The 24,799-nt window shown below is 41.1% G+C and overlaps 1 protein-coding gene across 1 annotated transcript in view; it reads left to right on the top strand.

The window, feature by feature from the left end:
- Ptchd4 (patched domain containing 4) overlaps positions 1-24,799 on the top strand; it is a gene marked incomplete at its 5' end in the record, with an annotated part of 95,726 nt that overhangs the window by 23,292 nt on the left and 47,635 nt on the right. Inside the window, one exon of the mRNA XM_013019157.1 lies at positions 15,978-16,458. Coding sequence (XP_012874611.1) covers positions 15,978-16,458 — 481 coding nt within the window. The remainder of the gene's footprint in view (positions 1-15,977; positions 16,459-24,799) is intronic.

The following is a 24,799-nucleotide window of genomic DNA, read 5'->3' on the forward strand; positions in this document are numbered from 1 at the left end:
CATCTGATAAGCTTTATCCCTCTGGGAGATAGACAGCCTCACTTTTTATAAATAGTTGGCATCTGGAAGCAGGTGTTTTTTTTTTCCTTTTTGAATATTGTTATAAGCTTGGCACCTACCTAGGGTGACATTTCGTAGAGTCACTGTAGTCAATAGAGAAAGCACCGACATTTGCGTTTCAAGAGTGGCTACTTTAGGGAGAGCTGGAGATTTTACTCGTGTGTTGTGTTTTGCTGTTACTTTTTTTTAATGCCTGATGGCAAACCTGCAACATAAGCTACTGCTCTAATAACTTAAACTAAGATGGAATAACTGTACAGAAATGGGAAGTGTGCACAAGGTAATACTTGAGAATAAAATGGGGGAAAGGGTGAAAAAATAGATTCTGAAAAAAAAAATAGATTCTGAAAGTAAAAAAAAGCCACATAATGCTCATAAAAAGCATAATCTAGTACTTTTATCGAGAATCAATATATCTTAGTAATTCTGTTTGTCATGTCTCAGATTGACATGTAGACATTGTTGTGGATTAAAATAGAACACTTTGGACCAGGGAGTTATAATTGGGGGGGAGGACACTGTTAAAATCTTAGGATTAACATGGAAATGTACTGAATTGCTTCTGTGTATTTGTGTATATGAGAGGTATGTTTATACCTATTTAATATATGGGGTTGCTTGTATTTGAAAGCCTTTTAAAAATGTATTGAGTTTCTCTCATTTGTCCCTAGTGTCATACATGTTCCTCTGTATTACCAACATAGATGTTCATACTTCTCTCTTTTCTGTTCACAGAGGAAAATCAACATATATACTAGGGAACTAGACATAGTATCACAGATGTTCATCAGAATCAGAGTCCAACTCCATCTGGCCATCTTTGTTTCTGGCCACTATTCCTGGGTGAAAATTGAGCCAGTGAAAGAAGTCAGCATCTGTTTGAAGTGTTGGGTTTTCTTGGCAGTTGTTTCTGATTAATCACTTTGTTGATTAGTAAAATATTTATTAGGTTCCCACAGTGTCAGATGTCTTCCTCGTGTTTTGATTAAACAAAAAAATCCAGAAACTGCAGCATAGATCCACGGGGTAGAAAAATGAGGAGGAAAGAGCGCTGTGATTTTTCATGGAGTTTTTTTTGTTTGTTGTTTGTTTGTTTAAAGAATGATACAGCAAACAGCATCTAGAATATCAAAATGGAGTTGGGGATTTTGCTAGAGAAGAGCAGCTGCCCTCATTCCAGGGCAGTTCTCTGTCCAGAGTGCTGAACTGGTATTTCCTGCAGGCTTCTCTTCTCTGTGAAGGGCCAGGGAAGACCTTGCCCCAACCATGAGTTGGAGCTGTGTTCCCGTTGCATTTTGTATGTGAGGGCATTCTATTAGATTGCACCGTGCCATGTTGCATTTTTCTTAGTATCCTTGTTTTGCATATTTAAAAAGATTTGTGGAAGGGGAGCGGTAGCTGTAAGGAGTGAGCAAAAGACACAAGTCTGACCCCATGTCGATGACGCTGACTTCTCTGCACACTTCCTGATGGAAGCGATGTGCAGTTATTCTTGCCTCCTGTGTAGAAATCTCCTATTTGGGGGCCTGGATTCGGATTAAAATCTTCAGCATACACGCTGATAAGTGAAAAGATTAAAGAAAGGTAGAGGAGTGACAGGTTGTTGTTTTTTTTTCTTCCCTTGGAGTGAAGCGATGATAGGAGAGTTAAGTATTTATGCCAAACAATATGCCATTGAGCCTGGTTAATAGCCTCACCTGTCATGTTAGCCAGAACACAATACACTAAAACTTTTTTTTTAATTTTTGCTTCAAGGTGGGTCCATCTTCACCTTTTCAAAACCAGTTTATTTCATGGGTGGTTACTTCAAAGTCTTACTCTATGCTTTCCAAAACAACAATTAACCCTTCCTTTCCAGAATTAGTGTTCTTAAATAATGATTTCCCTAAAACAATGCTGCCACCTTTTTTGTTGTCTAACACATAGTAATAATATCTAATATTGAGCGTGGCAGGCACCAGTAATCAGTGAAGACAGGGTTATGGAAATCAATATTCTGGAAAAGGCAAAAACAAAATTATGCAAATGTGTTCGATGCTTTAGTCTAGTTGGCGTTTTGACATGAAGAGAACAAGACCGATGGTCCGCATCCTGACTGTCTGCAGCTCTCATGCGTGGCTCTCTTCCTGTGGCCCGGGCTGCAGGTCTTCCTGGGTCTGAGGGCAGAGCTTTCAGTGCATGTGTGATGTCCTGGCGCTTCACTTCACTATGGAATAGCCCAGGCCTGGGACCTGCTGTGTGGTCCGGGCTGGGAGCCAGGCAAACCCTACACTGAATCTGCAGAGGCGAAAGCAGGAGGACTGTGTCACTGCACACCCATGGCAGTGTTCCTGCCCACCACCGCTGGGGAGGCGGACGGAGACAGACACTCACATGGCTGGAAGGCTGGCCCGGAGGAAAGCTATGGGCTCCAACAACAACCAGAAAGCATGGAGACAGCACAAAGCATCACATTTCCCCCAGAGCTCTTAGGGCTCCTCCCTTGCTTCTCAGACTGACAAAAATAAATAAGTAAAAAGGAGACAAAAGGTCCTCAATGCAAACATTCCTGGTCCATTAAGATCAGGTAAATGGGGTCTCCATGCTACTGGGCAGAGGCTTAGTGATGGTTCACTACAGTGGCTGAAAGCAGAGTTTCTTTACAAGTGAGGAGACCAACTGGTTTATTTATGTAATCACAACTTTGTGTTTTCCAATCAGAAAAGATACACAATACCAAACAAAGAGATTTTTTAGCTAATAAGACACCTAGGACACTTTGTTTAATAAATAATTTATGAGAAGGTAGTTTATGATAGACAATCAGAAAACAAAACCAAATCAAATACTTATTCTTCCTTCAAGGAGAGCCTAGTAAAGAAAGAGAAATACAACAGGACAGGCCACACATCAGCATTGTAAATGTCACAGGAGTGATACCAATACACCACATGGCTTCAGATGAAAGACATTTCTTCTAGATTAAGGTTTCTTGACATTTTGAGATCAGTTCTTTTCATTATGCACAGGTAGGAAATTCTCTCCCAATTAAACTGACTTATCTCAGAAAATCCTGAAGTTTCCTCAGTAACGACTGTGGGAAGTCTATCCATTTTATTAGAACCAACAACTGCATTAAATTGTACAAATTATTCAAATGGTTCTTCTCACTGCATGCTGCATGCTATTGTCTCATAAAGAGGAGATTTTATTTTGTGGTCATGGGGCTTTAACTTGAAATGGGGGAACGGGAAAGAGGGAGGAAGAGAGAGAGAGATTCCTTTCTTACAATGCATTGTTTACTCATGTGCCCTTATATGAAACTGCTTTTTACAAATAATTCTTAAATATTTAACAACTTTATCTAGCAACCTAATCTAGCAACACCATAGTTTTTTTTTTTCTACAACTAGCTCTGTCTTTTCAGATGCCTAACTATGAGGTCATCATTGACTTTCTATACATTGTACCCAGCAGAGAATATAATATTTTTCTTAGTTATTTTCTTTAAACAATTGTTTAAAAATATCTGAGGTAAGTTGCCAGGAATCTGTCATTTTATAGTGAGCACATGGACTGTTGTGAGCATAGGAGCACTCTGTTCCTGGGGCAAATAGCCAAATCAAGGACAGAGGGTACATCATTATAATGAAATGCTAATTTCTCATTAAAAGGAAAATCCTTTGTAGCAAAAGGCTGAGCAGGATGCAACTTCAAATCGACTAGAAGAAACTCTCTTTTAATAAACTGAAGAAAAAAGGTTCCAACAAGCGATTCCTTAGAATCTAAATTGTTTTCATTTTAACAAATTAGAAATGCAAGTACATTATAAGCCCAGGGTATCGTCAACAACAACAAAAATTTTTATTCTGGGCTAGCTAACTAAATGTGGATAAGTAAGAAGGCATCATAATTTTTCCTTTGCTTAGTATATTTTTATATATAAGTGCTTAATGCATTTATTGGTAAAAATAGTTGATGAGGATAGACTATATACATCAACGGTTCATATTTTGAGGCAAAATATTGTCCAAGTATTCAACATCCCTGGATATATATGTTTCTAGTTGCATCTGTAAGCTGATGAATCTTTATTATTATTTTTTCTTAAGATACTATTTCATGGATTGGGGCTGTGACTCAGTGGCAGAGTGCTTGCCTAGCATGTGTGAGGGACTGGGTAAAATCCCCAGTACTGCAAAGTTAGAAATGGAAAGTAAGACCTTATTTAATGGGGGAGATGATTTTGATAGGCCTAGGGACCACTAAAAGGGATTTTGAAGTAAGGGCAGAGGTTAAATGAACCCTAAATGGCTAGAGGAAATGTGAGGATTGGTAACTCATAAAGCAGGGTTCATGTTAGATATGAAAAATACTTTCCACCTTTCGTTCAGTAAGGACCAATGAATCAGCAGTTTGGGGCTTGGTAGTAGAGATTTAAGATTTACTCCAGTTTACAGATAAATAACACAACTTTAACAACAAAAAAAAGTCTTGGTAATGTAGTTAGTGCTTTCAATTTTATCCTGTTATGGAGAGAACAGATCATAATTGAATTTATTTAAATAACACTGTTGCCACAAAAATGAAAGCACTCAAGAATTCCTAATTCCAGAGAGATCTGCTTAAGAAAACAAAGGATTGTCTACCAATTTGCCATTCGTGATGGGTAGTATAAAAGAAAAGAAAAAGTTTCTTTATGTCTGGAAAATAAAACATTAAACAATCAGATGTTTCAGTCAGGGAAGCCATACAAACTATAATCATCCTGGAATTTATTGTCTCAAATGAGCCAAATTAGTTTGAACACCTTTATTGCGAAGGATCAGCTCCTTTGAGATTTTCCAAGGGTCATCTGAGAAATGTCAAAAGTTAGTTTGGAGTCAAAAATACTTCTCTTGGAAAGGGAGGTTTCCCAAAGGGGGCCAGTAGATTTAAACACTTTAGCAAGAAGAATCCCAGATGACTATGAAACAAGTCTTAGGCTCTCTGAAGTAATTGAAACATGGTTTGAAAAGTATAGCACTAAACCCACAAAATTACTTTGAAAAGATGAATAATCTTTGTTTCCTAGGAATACCGCTTAAAGGATAATGAAAACACATTTCTAATTTCTTAGTTTAAGAACAGACAAATAATATAAGCAAATACTGTTTTCACAGAGAGAAAAAACCTAAATTCCAGCTTTGCTGTGGTGTGTATTTTATATCATCATCTTCTTTCAAAACTCCTAAATGAATCCACCCAAATCTTTGACAGCCTGACCCCACATAGAATCCTTTTTATCTGGATTCCTTTGTATAGAATCCCTCGATAACTTTCTTATATTCATTCAGGATTGTCCTGTATTTTTTTTCTCTTTCTCATTCTAGAATAACCATTTTAACCTTAACAAAGACACATCCTTCATAACTCCTACACGTCTTCACAAAAATACAACCTATGGTTCTAGACTGTTTTCCATTATTCTTACTATTTCTGGCAATTCCAAATGCATATGTTTAGAAAAAAATTAGGTAGGTAGATGACTGTGAATTGTCTGATAAATGCAAAGATTCTATAGCAGACAAACCAACGTTACAAATACACCACCTCATGTTTTTACAAACATCCACTTCCTCACAGTATAGAAAACCTGCTGAAGGTTGGCCAGGCCAAAAGTCTAAGCAGTCTCTACTATCTCTAAAGCATGCTGTCCGTAGCTGACTGTAACGTCAGTGTCTTCACCAGGTATCTAGAACTCAGTATCTGGAGCTCAGTTCTAGTGCCCCTGGTCTCCTACCCGTATCTTCCCTTGGTGAGTGATACTGTCTTCTACCAGGTTTGTGAACCTGGTTCTAGTCTCCCTTCTTTCCTGCATTTCTCACATTCAATCAACAAGGAAGTTCTCTCCATCACATTTAAGTTTCCCTCTATTAACTCCCTTTCTCTTCCATCTGTTCCCATTTGCTTAGTGGAGGGATTAACTCTGAACCTGGCTATCAATATCGTCCACTCACCACACTTTCTATGTGTATTATAAAATTCCATCATGCCTTCATATATATTTAATATATAATATATGTATATATATATATGATACAAACTTGTATTAAAGATCTTTATTCGTATTGCTACCAGAGGAAATTTCCCACCACTCATATTTCATCAGAAGTTTGAAAGACGGTCAGTGGTGACTTTTAAATTCATTAAAATCATGCAAAACAACCTCTCTGATCTCTCATACATTCATCCTTCTTTCCACCCCAGATGAGCCACGGCTGTCAGGATGTGATTCAGATTGCTGCTGGAGCCTGTGGAGGACCTCATTATAGGCTTACCTAAGGAGCTTTTCCAGTTTTCCACACCAAACAGCCCCGTTCTGAGTGTTATTCTGTCCACTTGGAGCCTAGCTCAGTACTTCCCTGAATTCTGATAGGGAGCTGCCAACCCTGTTCTGAGGGAGTGTGGATTTTGATACTTGTTATTATTGGTATTTTTAACAATGCACCAAAGTGGCAGTACGCATTTGAAAGGCCTCCTTCTAAATACCTGCTTATGTAACTAATTGCAGTCACTCCAAATAGCTTTAAGCTCTCAGTCACCTACATACCGAGTTAAAGTAATTCCAGGTAAATGAGGAGGGTCAGATTGCTTTCTTTATGTGATCTCCCCAAAGAGGAGGGCCCCTGGCCTTCCTCCACGGGCCTGACACCTGTCACCTGGAAGTCTCTGATTACTTGAAAATTATAGGGAATTAATTACATTGCAGGGAGGAAGAGTGACAGAATGTTTTTTTTTTCTTCCCAGAACAATGGGAGAGCCTCTTCTGGTTTTGCGTCTGTCAATAGCTGTGTTTGTAGTCGCCGTACTTGGAAAGCAGTTCTTGTTCTATTAATATTAATCTTTTTCAAATGTGTTAAGTTAGGAGATACTCTAGGTGTACCTTTCAAATATATATATATATATATATATATATATATATGTATGTATGTATGTATATGTACACACACAAATACTATAGATTGTCTGTCAGGGTCATCACTTTCATTGAGCTAATGGTTTGGATGCTGTTATCTGCCATCGGTGGGGATGACACAACACGCTGACTTTGTGTCAACCCTGCCGTAGACCCTGTGTTCCTGGCATTCTTCTGCAAGGACCAATGAGGCCTGTGACAGGCCACGGGATACTAGGGAGAGCACAGGACAGATACAGCCAGCACGAAGCATTGCCACAGACACGAGGAAAGCTTGCTGCGAACTACTCTGTAACCTTACCTCTCTGCATAACCCAAGGTGATGCTCAGAGCACAGGGCAGCACACCCACAAGGAAACCACGTGAGCTTGAACAGTCCACAGGGTACAAGCACACTGCACTTTACACACGAGACAGAACAGTGGGTGATGTATAGAAAGGGGGCGGTGGGAGGCTCCCCGAGCCTAGACTGTTGCTTGTAGCCACAAGAAGATGTTTCCACGGGGCCTAACATGCTCTGAAATCAGGTTTGGATCTTCCCTCTCCCAGCCTTCTTCCCTACTGATCATACCTCAACACCATCCATCTTCTTTCCACTAAAGAATGTGTCACTCCTTGAAATCTCCTCTGTTTCTTGCCTGGAAGGAAAGCACTGGTAGTGCTGACAGACAGACAGATTCCCAAACCTGAAGAACCTCACAGTGCCCATAATGGAACCGCACACATTCCTGGCACACCCCAGACGCTGTGCCCTGACAAGGACTTTCTACCCAGATTCCAGGAAACCCACCTAGGAAAGGGTCATGTGGACAATCTTACAAGGAAATGTGAATGAAATCCTCCAGGTTTCCCTTAAAAAATATCTAGTGCATACCTTCTGTCTCTCAAATTTACCTTGGCCTAGCCGCAAGCTCTAAGTGACAGGGAGGCTGCACATCCTTTCTCCCCTTTTTAGCTAAACACACCTTCCTTAGAGAGGGCTGGCAATGTCCTCTGTTTTACCACTCAGTCTGAAGACTGGTGCAATGGTTTTGGTGTTAAGAGATACGAATTCAAAAAGAAAATCTTCAATGAATTTTGGCTGACTTTTTTTTGATAAATCAAAGTATCAGGTGAACGAGGTTCACTTTGCATTCAAAGTTCAAGAGATTTTTTAATTATCTGTCAAAGGTCTCTAGGTGTTTCTTTACTGTATACCCCTAAATATAAAACTGAATACCAAGATTAGCCCATGCTCTTGCCTAAAGTACATCAGTCAGCCCAAAACAGTGGTAGCACACAGGCAAAGGTGAGCCCTGCCCTCGTTTCCCAAGCTCAGAAAGGTAATACGTAGCATTTGCACAAAGCTGCGAGACAGGAGGGTGCTGGCTTTCTTGGCCTGATCAAAAGCTTGCAATTATTTTAATAATTGAGGATGAACATCTTGGTCATAGCAAAAGAAATGGTATGAACCTCATTAGGATGTGTATCACAGACTGTATTTTCCAAGCGTGTCTGTCCTTTGGGAGATTACAAAGAAAAGGTAATTTAGTGAAGATAAAAATGGGCTTAAGCCAGTGTTGGCTTCTTTATCTAGCATTTTACAGACATAACGTAATTATTATCCCTCACTGTGGATTTGAGGTAGTTGTCTTTCAAATAGAGGAAGGACACAGGTGGAATAGGGAAGAAGAGGAATACAGGAAGGAAGGGAGGGAGGGAGAAAAAGGAAGAGGGAAGGGAGAGCAGGGGAGAAAAGAGGAAGGGATGAAAATGGAGAAGAGGGGAGATTAATGCCATTGTGTGTCACCCCAACCACAGCATGGAGGATATTATAGAGATTGGGAGATAGAGCAAATATTACTATCCAAGAAAAAAACTAATTCACATAGGCCACTGTGGTGGTTTACATCTTGATAAAATATGGCAGATTTCTTGTATAAATTCTTTTTAGTTGAGAATTTTCCCAGAAGTTTACTTAAGGAAGAGAAGTATGAGTGGTCCAGATTTAGAAAAAGATGGAGCACATCTTGTTTCCACAGTAATGAACATGGGTCATCGAGCATTTCCGCTTCCTTCTTATTCCTGCTTTTCCCCCTTAAGGCAGCTTTCTCTAGCATGCTTCCCAGAATCAGGTGGCCCAGACCCAGCAGACTGTTAAAAGCAAAACAAGTCAGACTATTAGAGGTAAGAGCAGCCAGACCTTTCTCTTGGAAATTGAGGAAGCTGGTATGCGTGTGGTCACCCAGCATTTCCTCTGCCATCCTGCTGTGTTGTAGCCAACATGGGACTTGAAACCAGGTCATGGAGTCAGTCCTCTACCTGTGTTCTTTCTACCCCAATGCAGGCATCGGCTGAGAAATGGGGGACCGTTTTAAATAGTTAAGTGAGTAAACAGGATGATTTCAATATTTCAATGGGGATTGTTTTTATGCTGTTGCTAGGGCTTGAACCCAGAGCCAAATGTCCTTACTCTGCCACACCTCCACTCCAGCATTTTGCTGGCTAATTGAAGGCTTCTCTTTCCAGACTGGCTTTGACATGAGATCCTTCCGGTCTCAGCCACCAGAGTAGCTCAGATTACAGCTGTGAGCCACCTGCACCTGGCTCGTGTGGCTTTTAATAGTAAGAACATCTACCCTTCCTGACAATTATGTAGATCACACACACACACACACACACACACACACACACACACACACACACATATTTTGGTTCTTATCCCATCTTCTGTCCTTTGTCCTTAACTCTAATAATGTTGACGTTCACAGGGATTAATGCACCTGCTCAGCACATCAGTGCTTGTGGTGGGGGCGCTGGGAAAAAGAGGTGATTTTCCAGAAGGTCTAGGTAACTACTGTATTGAACTTCCTCCCTTCCAAGTATAGCCATACATCATCCCAGTGCACTTGACGTTTTGTTAAAAACGTGAGTGTTAGGGATAGCTAGGAGGACCCAGAGACCGACTGTGCACCTGTCATTATGTAACGCTTCTCCCCACAGCCCCCCTTGGGTCCTACGTCACCCAAAGCTCCTTCATGGTAGCACTTCCTCAGAGAGTGACCGAAAGAGTTGCCTAGAATAATCTAAATAACATTTTTTAAGATATATAATTGCTTTTTTTAAATTTTATTTTATTTGTGAACATGCTGTACAGAGGAGTTAAAATTACATGGGCAGGATAATGCGTACATTTCTTACCAAGCATTGCAGCCTCCTCCTTTGTTTACCCTTCACATCCCTTCCCAGCCTCCCCCCTCCCCCCCAATCCCAATCCTTCTCCTTCCCCCCCTTCCCTCTAAATAACATTTCTAAACACTGTATCAGTGTCAGCTATGTCTGTTAAAAAATAATAATAATTCCAACCTAGTCTTGATTCATTTGTATGCTAGAATGCTCGGTTAAACTTACTTTATATTCAGGTTGGCTAAATTTTTTTATTTCATTTCAGCAAGACGGAAACCTTGTTTTTCAACCTTCATCTTAAAAAAGGAAAACACCTGAAGTACATCACTGCACTTTAAAAAAAAAAGTGATTTAATGTATTTAGGCTGTTTTAAAGTTTTGAAGGTCTTCATTGTTGAAATGGCTTTGTAGGAATCTATTTACTTATTATTTGCTTACTTCTCCTAAGTATGCAACCCCAGAATGTAAAAATCAAAAAGATCAATGGTTTGTTTTAATCCTAGTTTACATGTACACTTGACTTTGGAAAACAAATTATGTTAGGAAAGCAGTATTAAAAATTATTATTCAGATGAAGAAACCATTCAAACCTGATTGTTATTTTGGAAATTTCATCATCTATTGTACACAGGAAGGTTTTCTTTTCAGCAGTGGAAGAGAGGTAACCATATAAAGTTTCCAGTATTCTTGAAGAGTCTTCATTGAAGATTAATGCAATCTGAATCACAATTGCCTTTGACAGGAGTTGGGCTGCCAACAAATTAGAAGGCACTTGAGAAAGGGTTTGAATGTCAACCTAGCACATATATTCAGCAAACATTCTATCTGTTCCCATATATCAGAGCATCACCAAGTAATTCTTTCTCTGCACAAATACCTATGGTATCAATGTCTACATATTCTTCAGTGTCTTTAAAGATGTGTCCTTTGGTCTTGTGTTTAATTTCACTTACACTGTAGAGATGGGGGTTAGGTAGGAGTAGTTTTCAAAGGTACAAATAGTAACCTTAGACTAAATGAAAGCTAGAAACCCCAAGAATATTTTTCCAGCATGACTGCAGTTGGGGAAATAATAGGTGAGGTGTTAGATGACAGTCAGAAACAAACATCACCTGTAATTTTACTGATTCACTTTGCAGCTGCCTCTGCTGACATTGCCTAATGCTGCATCAGAACCTGCAGAAGGGCAGAGACTTCTTGACCAAACTCTTCCTTTCGAGCCATCCCTACTCAATAAATCTTTTTCTACGGTGCATGAAAGTGAAGCCTTCAATAAATCTAGTCATTCTCCAGCTTAAAACCCAATAATTGACAATCCTTTTTTAATACATTTTTAATTGTAAAAATATTGTACAGACAGGTTACAGTTACGTGAGCATTCTTGCCTCCTCCTTTGTTTATCCCTTGCCATCCCTTCCCTCCCATCTCCACAACTACACTGCCCCCACACCGAAGTTGTAAAGTTCATTTTCAGCATAGTGTCTTGTGCATCTAATTGTTACAATGGGTCTACCTGCGTCCTTATTTAAGGATTTTGTTTTTTCCTTTTCCCTCCCAGAATTAGAGAAATGTATATACAAGATGCAGGGCACCGACATCAAATACAGTGAAAACAGGAGTTATACCATTGGGGAGGAACATACAAAGAAACAAAAAATCACATGGTACATTATAAATACCTTAGAAACAATAGCAAGAAAGAAAAAAACACTTGTGTCCCTATCTTGAGGCTCATTTCACTTTCACATCATCTTATCTGGTCATATGTACATAGCTTTTGACCTCTGCTTGTCCCAGACATATACTAGTTATTGCAATTAGGGGAAACCATGGGACCTATGTTTCTTTGGGCCTGGCTTACTTCACTTACTATAATTTTTTCCAAGTCTTTCAATTTCCTAACAAAAGGGGCCATGTCATTCTTTCTGATGGAATTCCTTTGTGTGTGTGTGTGTGTGTACATATATATACATATACATATATATATACACACACATATATATACATATAACTACATATGTATATATATATGCCACATTTTCTTGATCCAACAATAATGGACAATTCTATCCAACAAATTAAGAAGGCTTCCTTAACCCTTCCTGAAAATGCCTGACTTCCTCTCCATCCGCAATCTCTTCAGTCCCTTGAGCAGGTAGTGCTGTCCTTTGCCTTGAGACCACCCCCATGCTAAGCCTTCCCTTCTTCCCAAATCCATCTATTTTGTGCAGAGTGAACATGGAACAGGAACACATTTTGAGGAAATGTTGCATGAGAAGAAGTGGCTTTAAAAAAAAAAAGAAAATTTCTCTCATGCTTCCTGATTTGAGGAAATTAGACTGAAAAACAACCTGAGGTTAGCAATTTATAACAGAAGGTGAATGCACTCAGTTACAGATGCTACAGAGAGTACTACATCTCATCAAGTGCACATTCTGGCAGAAAAGAGCAATTAAAAGATTATATTAGATCCTTTCAGATCGAGATCATTATCAACAAGGCACAAAGTAGACCTGTGCAGGAAGGGGGTGTCCAGTTTAGGTTGTATGATTCAAATGTTTTTTTTTCAAACAAAGATCTACCAAGGTAGGAAGTATTCTTGGCCTGGAGAAGAATGTAGGAAAAATTGCCAGGCAGATGGGACAATAGACACAAGAGATCATGAGGTAGAAATGATTTGATGTGTTCAAGGAACAAGAAGAAATGCCAGCCGAAGTGATGCTGAGACACTGTTGCAGAACTTCAACTGTGAACCGGGCAGGTCCAGCAGGCCTGAGCAACACATCCCCTGTTCAGTCCCACTGCCAGTGAAAGGCTCTGACAGGCTTTAGAGCTGGGAATAATGTGATTTCTGGTAGGTTCTGGCTGCAAGGTCCAGAGTAAAGAAGCAGACCGGTGTCCATGCCATCTCCACTCGTCCTTCTGTTAGTTTTGAGCTCCATTTCACAAAGCACTGAAACAGGGAAATATTGAAAACAGCATGTCATCTTTTTAATGTTAACATTCCCCTTCATGTGTCACAACAAAGATTTCTGTACTTTAAGGACTCACATGATTGGTGGAAGAAGTGCTTTCGGGAAAGGAAGAGGATCAAACCAAATAAGGGCAGGCAGTTGTGAGGGTAGAGAGGAAGGAAGTGCTGGGGAAGAGGATCTACAAGGGAAATGAGTTTGACTCCTGGAGTCTCAGGGGTAGCAGGAGCTGAGGGGTCTTGCCCCGGGTAGGGGGAAGAGGAAGGGGAACGCTGTGGAATTCAAGAAGTGATTAGACTTGCAGTCAGAAAATCTGACTTGGAACCTGGGTTCCACTCATTGACTAATGAGTTTTCCTTCTCTAAGTCTTGCTCATCAATTAAACTCAAACAGCTGTAGTATGTGACTGATAATGAGCATGACCAGATGTGAACATGTTTCTTAGCTCTGTTGGTTATCACCACAATCATCATTTCTGATGACCGCTCTCAAATTGTTCATGTAGGTCATATTTTCAGAAAAATAGAGCTCAATAAGTCACAGTTGTGAAACTTATTCCTATTCTAAATAGTAGGAGAAAAACGGAGAAAACTGAGACCTCAAAACCAAAGGAATGAGCTCTGGGTATATTCTGTCCACAGCTGGAGTGAGCAGCAGGCTGCAAGTTAAGTCATGTGACCCCTAAAGGACCATTCTATGCAGTCATCCAACTGGACAGCTCCTATCTCTGAGCATGTTCTGCTAAGAAAATACTTACAATATCAGTACCTCTTTGTGTCTCCTACTTAGAACCTACTGACTACTGACTACAGACTATTTCTGAAGGGAAACTCTTCTGTAACACCTTGCAAAAACAATGGGAGTTTTATTTCCCATAATATTGACAAGTATATTTCTCAGAACTATAAATACTGGGTAAATGATACACACTACCTACAAGACTTTCAACAGAACTCTGGATTACAGCATATCCTACATTTTGGGTTAAGATACGTAAAATGTATCTGAATATGAGTGAGAAATTCATTCCTATGTATTTCAATATATTGGGGATATAGAGGATGGAAGCATGTCTTTTATAAAGTGATTCTGTAAAAAAAAAGACCTAAGGATATTAGACAATTTAGGTAGTCACACACAATGAAGATATATATTTTGAAATCTGTATTTGTCTTTAACTTTTTCACTCTTGTTCAGACATGTGATGAGCCATCTCTTTGATCTACTGGAATCTCCAAATGAGACCTGAGAGACAATCTCTGCACTGAAATTTCCTTACATGTCCTGTTGGTGACCAAAATGAGTAAAGGCAGAATTGCACAAACAAAGCTTTCACGAATACTTTTTCTTGCAAATAATGAAAAACAAAAGTCTAAATCAAAGACGGAATTTCAAAAAAATAGAAGGCTGTGGTCAAAACATATACTAAAATCCAAACAGTTTGAGAAGCCAAACTGAAGAGCCATTTGCATGTAGTGAGCAAACACAAAGTAGTAGACACATCTCTCAGTTCTGGAGTATGAATCCCACTTCCTGCCTTAACACTTGACTTTCCTCTCCTTCCACTCCAACCCATTGGGCATTGCATGAGATTTATTCAAGCGAGAACGTTGGGAATCTATTGCCAGCTTTAGTTTGACTTTTTATAAGGAAAAGAGAGAAATGTACAGAGATGCTACAGAAATGGAAAATAGCCAGAGGGAAAAGCTTCCAATCAAAAAAGTAAATTTTGGTGGTACTAGAATTTGAACTTGGGGTCTTTTGCTTCCTATACAGTTGTTCTACCCATTAAGCAACTTGCTTCCAGCTGTTACTTTTGTTGTTTAGTAGTTTGTTGGGTTCCGTTAATTAGAATGGCTGTAATTATTTGACATGTAAGGGAAAGTTGGTATACATCATGACTAAGAAGTTTCTCTACTATAAATAGCTTCTCCACTTGCTGTGAACTTGTTCAATATTTTGCATTTGTGACACAATCTGAAAAGTTTGCTGTGTGCTAAAAGGAAAATATGCAAAATACCTTAGAGTGTAGTACCCCCAATAGAAAGTTTTAATTAGACAGAATGTACCTTTGCTGGAGGCAAGGTAGGGAAGGATGCAAAGAGAGAAGAATTGCCCACCTCACATGAAGGAAACATTTCAACATCATTAACACTGAGACATTTTTGTACTATTCTGTACTATGCAGTGACACCAACAAATATACAAAATAAGTATACCAAAGAATATACAGAAGTGAGGTATTTATGTTTCTGTGTGCATGTGTGTGTGTGCGTGTGTGTGTATGTGTGTGTGGTGTTGGACTAGGTATAGGTGATGACTTGAGAAAGTTGAGCTTATATTTACAGACAAGACACCTTAAGTTTTGACTCAAATATCCAACCAACCTTGCATTCCGGAGAAGTCAGCAGTGGGAAGGCAGGACTCTGGGGGGAAGGGGGGAAGGCAGGCAGGACTCTGGAGGGCAAGTTAGGACTTTGGGAAGGATGGAAGGCAGGACTTGGGTGGGGAGGGGGGAGGCAGGAAAGACTGGGGGGGGGAGAAAGGCAGGACTCTAGGGGGGAAGGAAGGCAGGACTGGGGGGAAAGAAGGCATCCGGTGGGGGAAGGAGGAAGGACTGGGGTGGGGGATGAAGGCAGGACTGGGGGGAGGCAGGCCTGGGGGTCCGGGGTAGGGGGGTCACAGTCATCTTGACGCACGGTTCCCCTGCATGTGGAAGCCGTGTGTAGCTGCGCCCCCCTCTGCGCCCAGGCCGGGCACTGCCCACAGACCTGTGCATGGGTGTATGGGTGTCTTCCCCGCCCAGGAGGTAACCCAGCTCCCCGTGTCTCTCTGGTGTCCAGGATGGGCGGAGCAGCTTCATCGGCCACCAGCTGGGCGGCGTGGTGGAGGTGCCCAACAGCAAGGAGCCGCGCGTGAAGTCGGCGCGCGCCGTGCAGCTCACCTACTACCTCCAGACGCACGGCTCGGCGGCGCAGGACCGGCTCGGGGCCAAGTGGGAGGCCGAGTTCTGCAGGCTGCTGGGCCGGCGCGCGCGCGAGCCCCGCGCGCTGCGCCTCTACGCGCTGGCCTCCTTCAGCCTGGCCCGCGACTTCCACCAGACCAGCGTGCTGGCCCGCACCAAGGTCCTGGTGAGCCTCGTGCTCGTGCTGACCACCGCCACGCTGTCCTGCTCCATGAAGGACTGCCTGCGTGCCAAGCCCTTCCTGGGCCTCCTGGGCGTCGTCACCGTCTGCATCTCCCTGCTCACCGCCGCAGGCATCTTCTTCATCACCGACGGGAAGTACAACTCCACGCTGCTGGGCGTGCCCTTCTTCGCCATGGGTAACTATCTACCTCTCCCACTTCCCCCCCACACCTGGGGACCAGGGTCGGGGGGGGGGGATGAGGAAGCAACTCCCTGGGATTCTCTGTGCAGATTGGTGTTCATGGTCTTTGGTGGGTGTGTGAGGTGCCAATGCTGACTCGGGGTTGTGTCTCTCGGACCTTATGCACACTCAGGGAAAGCATCAAGCTTCTTGGGCCTCACGCGGTCAGGTTTCCTCTTCTGCTTTTCTAATCTCACAGTAGTAAAGTCTCTCCTCTGTTCCTTACAATGGAGTAGGCCGAGGCGCAGAGGTGCGAGCTAAGGACATTCATTCCAGACCTGTTTTAGACAGGTTTTGATCCCCCCCCCCATTGCTTTGACTCATCATTATGGAGTATTTTTATGATGTGGTAAAGAGAATTCTGGAAGCTGCTGCACTCACAGGCTAATGTCAAAGAAGCTTTGTGTCCACCTCATCCTCCATTCTCCCACATCCTTAGGAACTCAGACCTGCCCGCTGCCATCATAAACCCTAATTTTATTCTGTTGCTATGAGGAGAATTGATGAGCATCCTCAAGAACAGTTAGGCCTAGTAGTGAATTTTCTCCCAACCGCCACCCCTACGTCGTGGTCTGTAAACCATCCATGAAAGGTTTCTGGTCTATATTCTTTGTGTGCACATAAGCGTTCTTGAGAAAGAGAAGATAACCTCTGGGACTAAGACTGTGTAAGGACTCACCAACAAGCCTGATGTGTCTTACCAATAACGTGACAATAATGGTGATCTAGAATCCTCTTCCCAGTGTGCTGTGGTTTGGAAAGCGAGGCTCAAGGTGATGAACTCGTCTGAGCAAGAATGTCTTCAGCTAAACCATAATTGCTCTGGGCTTCATAGATTAAAGTAAGGAGTGCATAAGTGTTTTATTATCAAACGCTGAAGATGCAGGTGGTGTGGTCAGCAAAGCTCCCATATAACCTAAGCCTTTTATGTCCACTTTAGCATGTCTGTTCTCATGTAGGATGCCACAAAAGGAAGATTTGTTGGGGGTGCTTTATCCAAACTCATTTATGGCCTTGTTAAGTTAGCTCATCTTGTCGAGCATGCATTTCTTTGGAGGGGGGGAATAGTGGCATATCTTCTAATGTGAAGGGTAATAGAATATAAATAAAGTCAATAACAGATAGTAAACCCTTAATGAGGATAGCAGGTTTTAGTATTGAACCTGGTATGCTAAGTGAATTCAATAAAGAACCGGAAACAGGCACTGGCTTTAAGAAATTGAGTTGTCCTGGACTCTGCATATCCCCCTTAAATGCATATTCATTTTATTAATAAATATAACTTTATGGAAAATTTTATGACCAATTAAGGATGAGCCAGATTAGTTATTTTTTCAGTTCAGTCATGACTTGAAATAATATTATAAGATTTATAAGAATCGTATGGTATGAAGTACAAATGAAACACAGCTCACTCAACATTGACAAACTATACTACATAGTTCCCACTCTAAGACTGTTGGCAAATTAAATAGGTAATAAAAAGGCTTTCCAGGAGAAGGTGGACTTGTAGACTGTGTACAAGTAAGGAGGAAAAAAATCTACCTCTTCGGATGTTACTTTGTAAGCCTGGCTTCTACAAAGTCAGCGTGTTGTTTTCATTCCTTAGACACATAACAAGAACAAGGAGGCCACAGTGATGGAAAATGCCAGTCCCACAGCTCACCCTTTGCACCTTTGTGCTGACCTTTCCAACAAGAAATCACCCTGGGATGTGTAAATGCAGACATGGGCACTCTTGGCTAATGGTGTTCCTGCCGCTCTGAAAGGAACATTTCCACTGTGTTCTGAACATCCAGCAACCAGAGGCCTACAAGCAGAGGCTTGCTGTTCCCTCAAGAGCAAATCTGTTTTCTTGTGTTTCCTTTGGTATATAGAAATGATGATAGCAGTAAAACTGTCAAAATTGAGACCCAGTGAGTGAAAAGAACACCTCACATGATTGGAGAGCCTGCTTGTCATCGCAGTGTTGGTAGCATCCTATGTTACATGGGGTCGTCATGTAGAGTCCGTAGGGCTCCATTCCTCAGAAACAAAAATGAACCATCTGGACTATGCGGTTTGCAAATTTTGAAGTTCCTACGATATGAGGCATTTATTATTGGTTGACATTAGCATTGGATCATTCCTTTATTTAAAAAAAATCTTTTAAGGTGTGTATTAACCTCAAAGCTCTAATACCAAGTCATTTTTGCTGTCTTGCAATCTGAGAAAAGAGACAGACAGACAGACAGACAGAGACTTGAGACTTTAGAATAAAAAATACATTCCAGAGTTGTATACAGATCCATGAAGTTAACAAGACATAGGAGGCTCGAGGCTCTGAAGGTGGTGTGGGCGAATGTGATGTTGAATGTAAATACACTGTATTTAGCAAATATGTATCTATTAGTGACATTGATTGAAAGGAGTCCTGGAATGAAATTTGGATCAAAACTGAACAATTTAAAGTCAATTTGGTGAAAGGAAAACTCCCAACTCTTTTTTTTAACCAACTTCTCTTCCTATCCCTAACTTCTTTGTGGGCTTTCTTTTGTGCTCCATTGTATGTCAAAACTGAGACCACTCGCCCTGTTACCGCTGCTGTCCATTTTCCAAATGGAGCTAACACAGCTGCCCTATCTTTGACCACTTGTATTCCTTCTGAACACAGTAGCTCATTATTTCTTTCTCTTCATTGATCTAGTTAATATCCCCATTTCACAAGCATGTGTGTGTGTGTGTGTGTGTGTGTGTGTGTATGCATATATATTACCAGAAATATTCTACACACTTGTATATCCATTGACAGCTTTCATACTTTGGGTCAGGTATTTTCAAATTTATATTGGTCAAATTTATATTGGCCAGATGATTCCTTCCAAGTTTGGATTAGGAAAGAAGATGACTATAGATATGTACTACTTCTCTCGACAAATGCTCAAAGTCAGCACAAAGTTCTGATGACACCCAAAATTATTGCATTTAGTTTTAATCTAGTACTCTTCCTCTATCTAGGCATACACCAATAATAGGCCACTAATTAAATGTATAAGTCATTGTTGGCCTTACTTTAAATTCGGTTTGTTTTCTGTTGACGTGCTTCCTGTCTCTGGCAGCAGGAGTGCAGGGTGATGTCTCTCTCTCTCTCTCTCTCTCTCACACACACACACACACACAGTTGCAGGGATGCAGTGCTGTCTGGAGCTGCACCTTGCTGAGAGGCTGCTGATGGTAACCATGACAACAGTCACCTTGGCTAACAATTGAATTTTCCTGCCCCTTTTGAGTTATCACGTGGTGAGGGTCTCATGCTAATCATGCCGGCATCACTGGACACACAGAGATGATCTCTTTATCTCAAGGATTCCAGATATGATGTGGGATTTCAGTCTTCTTAAACCATCTCCACCCATGTACTGCTGAGCCCAGCTATGTTGAAGAACTCGAGGCTGTGAAGGAAAAGACATTGAACAGAACTGGCCAAGTTGTTACCTTTGTGGATTTTCCACTTCAGGCCTTCAGAGGGGGAAAACTGGTCAATACAATAAATAAATATAGAGTATTTTCCACTGCAGATACACATTTTAAAAAAAAGTGAAGCCAAAGCAGGATAAAGAATAAAAGAGCATGGACAGCCAGTTGAAAGAAAAGGCCTTTTCTCAAAATTAAAATGAAAACTGAGTGCTCAGAGAAGGGAAGGAAAGAGCCACACCCCAGTCTGAGGAGAGCCTGCTCTGTCCAAGAGAACTGTGTGTGGTAAGGAAGGCTTCGGTTAGGAAATGGCGGAAGAGCGAGGAAGGGGTTGGCTGAAGCAGTAGGCAGCTGCCCTGGAGACAGAAGAAAAGCTTGATGAGGTCACAGAGGAACAGATAGATGGTGGAATGCACCGAGAAGTCTTTTAATTTGGCGAGATAGAAAGATGTTTGAATCCGCTATGGAACGGGAGGGTGTGGCCTGACAGTTTAAGTCTAGCTTTAAGTGTGTTATGCACAGTAACCTGCAGTCAGCAGGAATGTTCCATAAGGTAACTTTTTAGGATGTGCTGGTAGCCAGGGGCAGTGGCACAGGTCTGGAATCTTATTCAGGTAAAGATGCAGGTGGATCACAGTTCAAATCCAGCCTGAGACATAAATGCATGACACCTTCTTCTTAACGAACAAGGTGGATGTAACGCTTCGTGCCTGTAATCACAGCCATAGAAGACGCATAGATGGGAGTCCCAGGCTGGCCTGCGCCAAAAATCAAGACCCTATCTGAAAAATAATCTAAAAAAAAAGATATGATTAAAGAAGTTCATGTGAAATCTGTCTGCGATATCATGGGGGCAGAGAAGGCCTGGGTGCCATGATGATGGTTCTCAGGGTTTCGACAGAGACAAAAGAATGAACTGACAGGATTGACGGAAGGATAGGCAGACCATGTAAGAGAAAGAGGAATGAAGAGAGTTAACTCCAAGCTTTGACCCTGGAGAACAGTCGTCCTATGATATGATAGGAAGGCCCTGGAAAGGTATTTTAGGGATATCGAAAGTTTACTTTTGTATCTGTTAAATGAGATCGCTGTTAGGCATCAAAACTAAGGACTTTTTTCTAGGCAATCATGTAGCACAGCTCCAGAGTCATTATCTGGATCTGGAGAAACAAATTTGTGATTTGTCCTAACCTCGCTCTCATTTAAAGCCTCATATTCAAAAAAAAAAAAAGAGCCCAGCTAGAAATACAAGTATAGCTAGAGATGAGACACTGAGAGTTGCCGCCCAGCTCATTCTAAATGCTCCAAGTCTGAGAAGAACTTGGTTCTGCAAACAAAGGGAAGGGTCAGGCAGAGGATTGCCTACTGAGCAAAGGAAAGAGGGGATTGGAAGACAGAGCAAGATCGCCCTGGTCCCAAGAGCTGCTAATCCATTGTGCACAGTGAGAACTGAGAAGTGGCCGTTTGATTTATCAATCTGCAGGTCACTGATGCCTTTGACAAGAGTGGCTTGGGGGCTGCTGAGGGCAAAGGAGTAATTTACAGATGATCAATAGAGCTTGGAGAAGAGGAAGGGGAGGCTGGGGGTTAAGGTCATGTTCCAAAGGAGTTTTTGGTTTAAAGGGAAATGAATAAGGCTTACCTCATGTAGGAAATGTAGAAAATATAGGTGGAAGCTTGATAGGAGAGCACTAAAAAAAAGTAAGTTGCAGAAGCAAGGTCACTGAGTAGAAGAGAAGGGAGTCATTTTGGAGTATGAGAGCATCGGCAATGAGTTCCTCCACTGTTAAGGAAAGGAAACCTAAAATCTATGAACACCTGCAGACAGACTGGCGCATCGGTACAAGCGTGTGGGAATTCTCTTCGGTGTGTTCAATTTTGTCAGTAAAATGTAAAATAATTGAACATCTGATGAGGAAGTTGAGGGTGAAGTGAAGGCATTGAGTTTTGGAAAAGGAAGCAAGTGTGGAGTATGAATTAGAAGAGAAAAATTGAGGATAACTGGGAAGCATTAAGGACTTACCTGGATTTCATATTCATGGTTGAAAGAAACAAATCAGCAAGCAAGCAAGAGCAAACCTTGTATTAGCCAGCTCTAAATCGCTAGATGAGAAGTTAAGTAAGCATTGAGTTAAATTTGACCAAGGGGGAAAACAAGTGAACAGTGAGTTTTCAGTATACACAAAGGTAGCTAAACCTCTTGATCCCACTGGACGCAGGTAAGAAGAGGTTTTGTTGCATCAGAGACCTAAGACCAAAGTATTCCTTCTAGTCCATTTTTATTTTCTTAAATAGGACACCCCAGAGGTTAGCACTAAGAGTTGATGACAAGCTACAGAGTTTTTAAAGCAAATTACATGATGTATTAGAAATGTTTCTCTGTGAGTTGGTATGCCATCGGACCTGCTTTACTTGGGGATCATTACATGCATCAAAATCTTTCTGGAAGGGGCTGCTGTTAGAAGACAGAGGATCGCAATAGGACATCAAAAGAATGTTCAGAGGTCTGACAGGGTGATGTGACTTAACCTGCAGAGTGTCTGCCTAGCAAGCACAAGGCACTGAGTCCAAGCTCCAGTACTGCCAACATAAACAAATAAATAAACGTAAATATTCAGTCACAGCTATTTCCCGGCCATATTATTTTCTATCACACTGCTTTGGATATCAAAGAGCAATCTACTTAGGGAAGACGCTAGCTAATAATGTGAATTAACTGGACTTACAGGTTGGAGTCAGAAAACTGAGTATAGTCCAAGTCTTACTTCTTCCATGCTTTGATGACATCTTTTCTCGTGGTCCTTTCACACTTCTGTAAGATGAAGAAATTGGGCTGACTGCATCCTAATACCCCTTACACATTGGCTCTTTATGTCACTCTGTGATTTTAATTTCCATGTGTGGATTTCTGTGCTTCTTGTGTAGTTTTGACATAGACTCCCCTGAGTCAGAGCGTTTTAATGAATTAAAACACTGTCTCCCTCTTGTTGTATTGGACGTTCTGTAGGAAATGGGAAAGAATGAGATTTGGGCCTAGGGAGAAGTTGACTTCTATGCCAAGAATTGGGGATATTATTATTGACTATTCTGCATTTCATGTTGTATGGCACTGTCCAGTATTAGGAGAAAATTTACCTTGAACTTCTGAGCTTCTGCGTAATCTGTGGATTCCATCTCCAGCTCTTGCATAATTTTCTTCTAGTGAGCTCCCCCACCCCTTTGAATAGAGGTTAGGAATGTGAAAGGGTGCCGTTAGTCAACACACTTCTGCTCAGTGAGGACCGTTAGGGACCTAGTAGTTGGTATGTTCGTTTAGAATTTCCAGTGAAAATATCTGTGAATGTGTCCCAGGCTGTGCAAAATGTTCTGCCCTTACTTCTTCCCTTCTTGAGTGAAATGCAAATGAAGGCTGAATATTAAGCAGGCAGGAAAAGTAGACCAGCAGCAGTTTAGCCTTAATGTGCCAGGTAGCTCTGTTGCTCTAAACTTAAGAGATGTAAGCCATCCCCCGATACGTGTCTTTCAAAAGCAGCCAGTGTTGACTTGGCTGATGTCAGAATGTGCCAGAAAAATATTCCTGATGCAAGACAGCCACAGCTGTCACCAGAGTGTGTTCCTGTAGTGCTACATCAAGGTAAATATGACTCTCAGACCTGGAACACTTGAAGGGTGGAAACGCAATGAAGTTTATACCATCATTTTTCTGATGAAAAAACCAACTGGAGATTTATTCTCTAGATTCAATTATTTTTCAAGCCAGGATTTTTGTACCCTGTCATCTATCACAAAGAAAATTGACAAAGAAAAATGAAATATACCTTATGTTTAGTCTAAGAACCGAAGAAGCTCTGTTCATCGATTCTCCCTTGCCTTTCTGGAATATTATGCATCAGATATCAGTGTGTCATTGTGGCTGGCTACTTCTTCAGTGATTGACTAATGTCTTCATCCAGAACCAAAACAAAACTCTGATATTTGAGACGTGGCTTATAAATAATAACCAGTACCCTTAGAGAATATCAGTGTGAGAACAGACAGCCCTGAGTTTGAATTTAATTTAAAGACAATGTTGCTTTCTTTGCTACTGCTGGTCCTCATAAACGTTTCCCAGGTAGCAAGAGAAATAGGTCTGGTTCTCTGAAGTTTTTGGTGATTCTTTCCATTTAAAGTGTAGAATTCCAAGTTGTGCCCCGAATGCCCTAATGTGAATAAAGACCCATGTAGTATTTGTTCCGAGTTTTGCTAATAGTATTTGAGAGGACAGTGTTAAGGATAAAAAGGTAGCCATATTAGTAAAGGACAAAAAAGAAAAGGTAATGGAGGAAACAGTGATGTTTTTACCAAAAGTACCAATTATCAAATTAACCTATATTTTAGTGTTATTTAGAAGAAAGAGCTGGGTTGGTACAAACAAGTTTGATGGCTTACTTTATCAAAGGAGAATTCAACGATGCCACAAAACATGTTAACAGAGAGCACATAAGTAGGTTTGGGATTGAGATGGTGGCGTGATGAACATTATATAGCATTATATTATATAGTGCTTATTGCATGCCCTTCTTATACAACCCTAACATTAAAATGATGGACTCTCCCTCTATAATATTGTTACAATCTTCTTTTCCCTTCATGATCAAGGAGGGTTAGTTTATATATTGTGTTGTCACATACCATACTTAATAATTGATGTGTTTAATAATCATTTCCGTTAACAATTACTTCCTTTCGTAGCAAAGGTGTTTGTGTATGTGTGTGTGTGTGTGTGTGTGTGTGTGTGTGTGTGTGTTTAAATTGATATAAACCCAAGCACGAAACTGCATGTACTGTTTCACAAAATTTAGAAT

This window comes from Dipodomys ordii, unplaced genomic scaffold (assembly GCF_000151885.1).
Source record: "Dipodomys ordii isolate 6190 unplaced genomic scaffold, Dord_2.0 Scaffold44, whole genome shotgun sequence".
NCBI lineage: Eukaryota > Metazoa > Chordata > Mammalia > Rodentia > Heteromyidae > Dipodomys > Dipodomys ordii.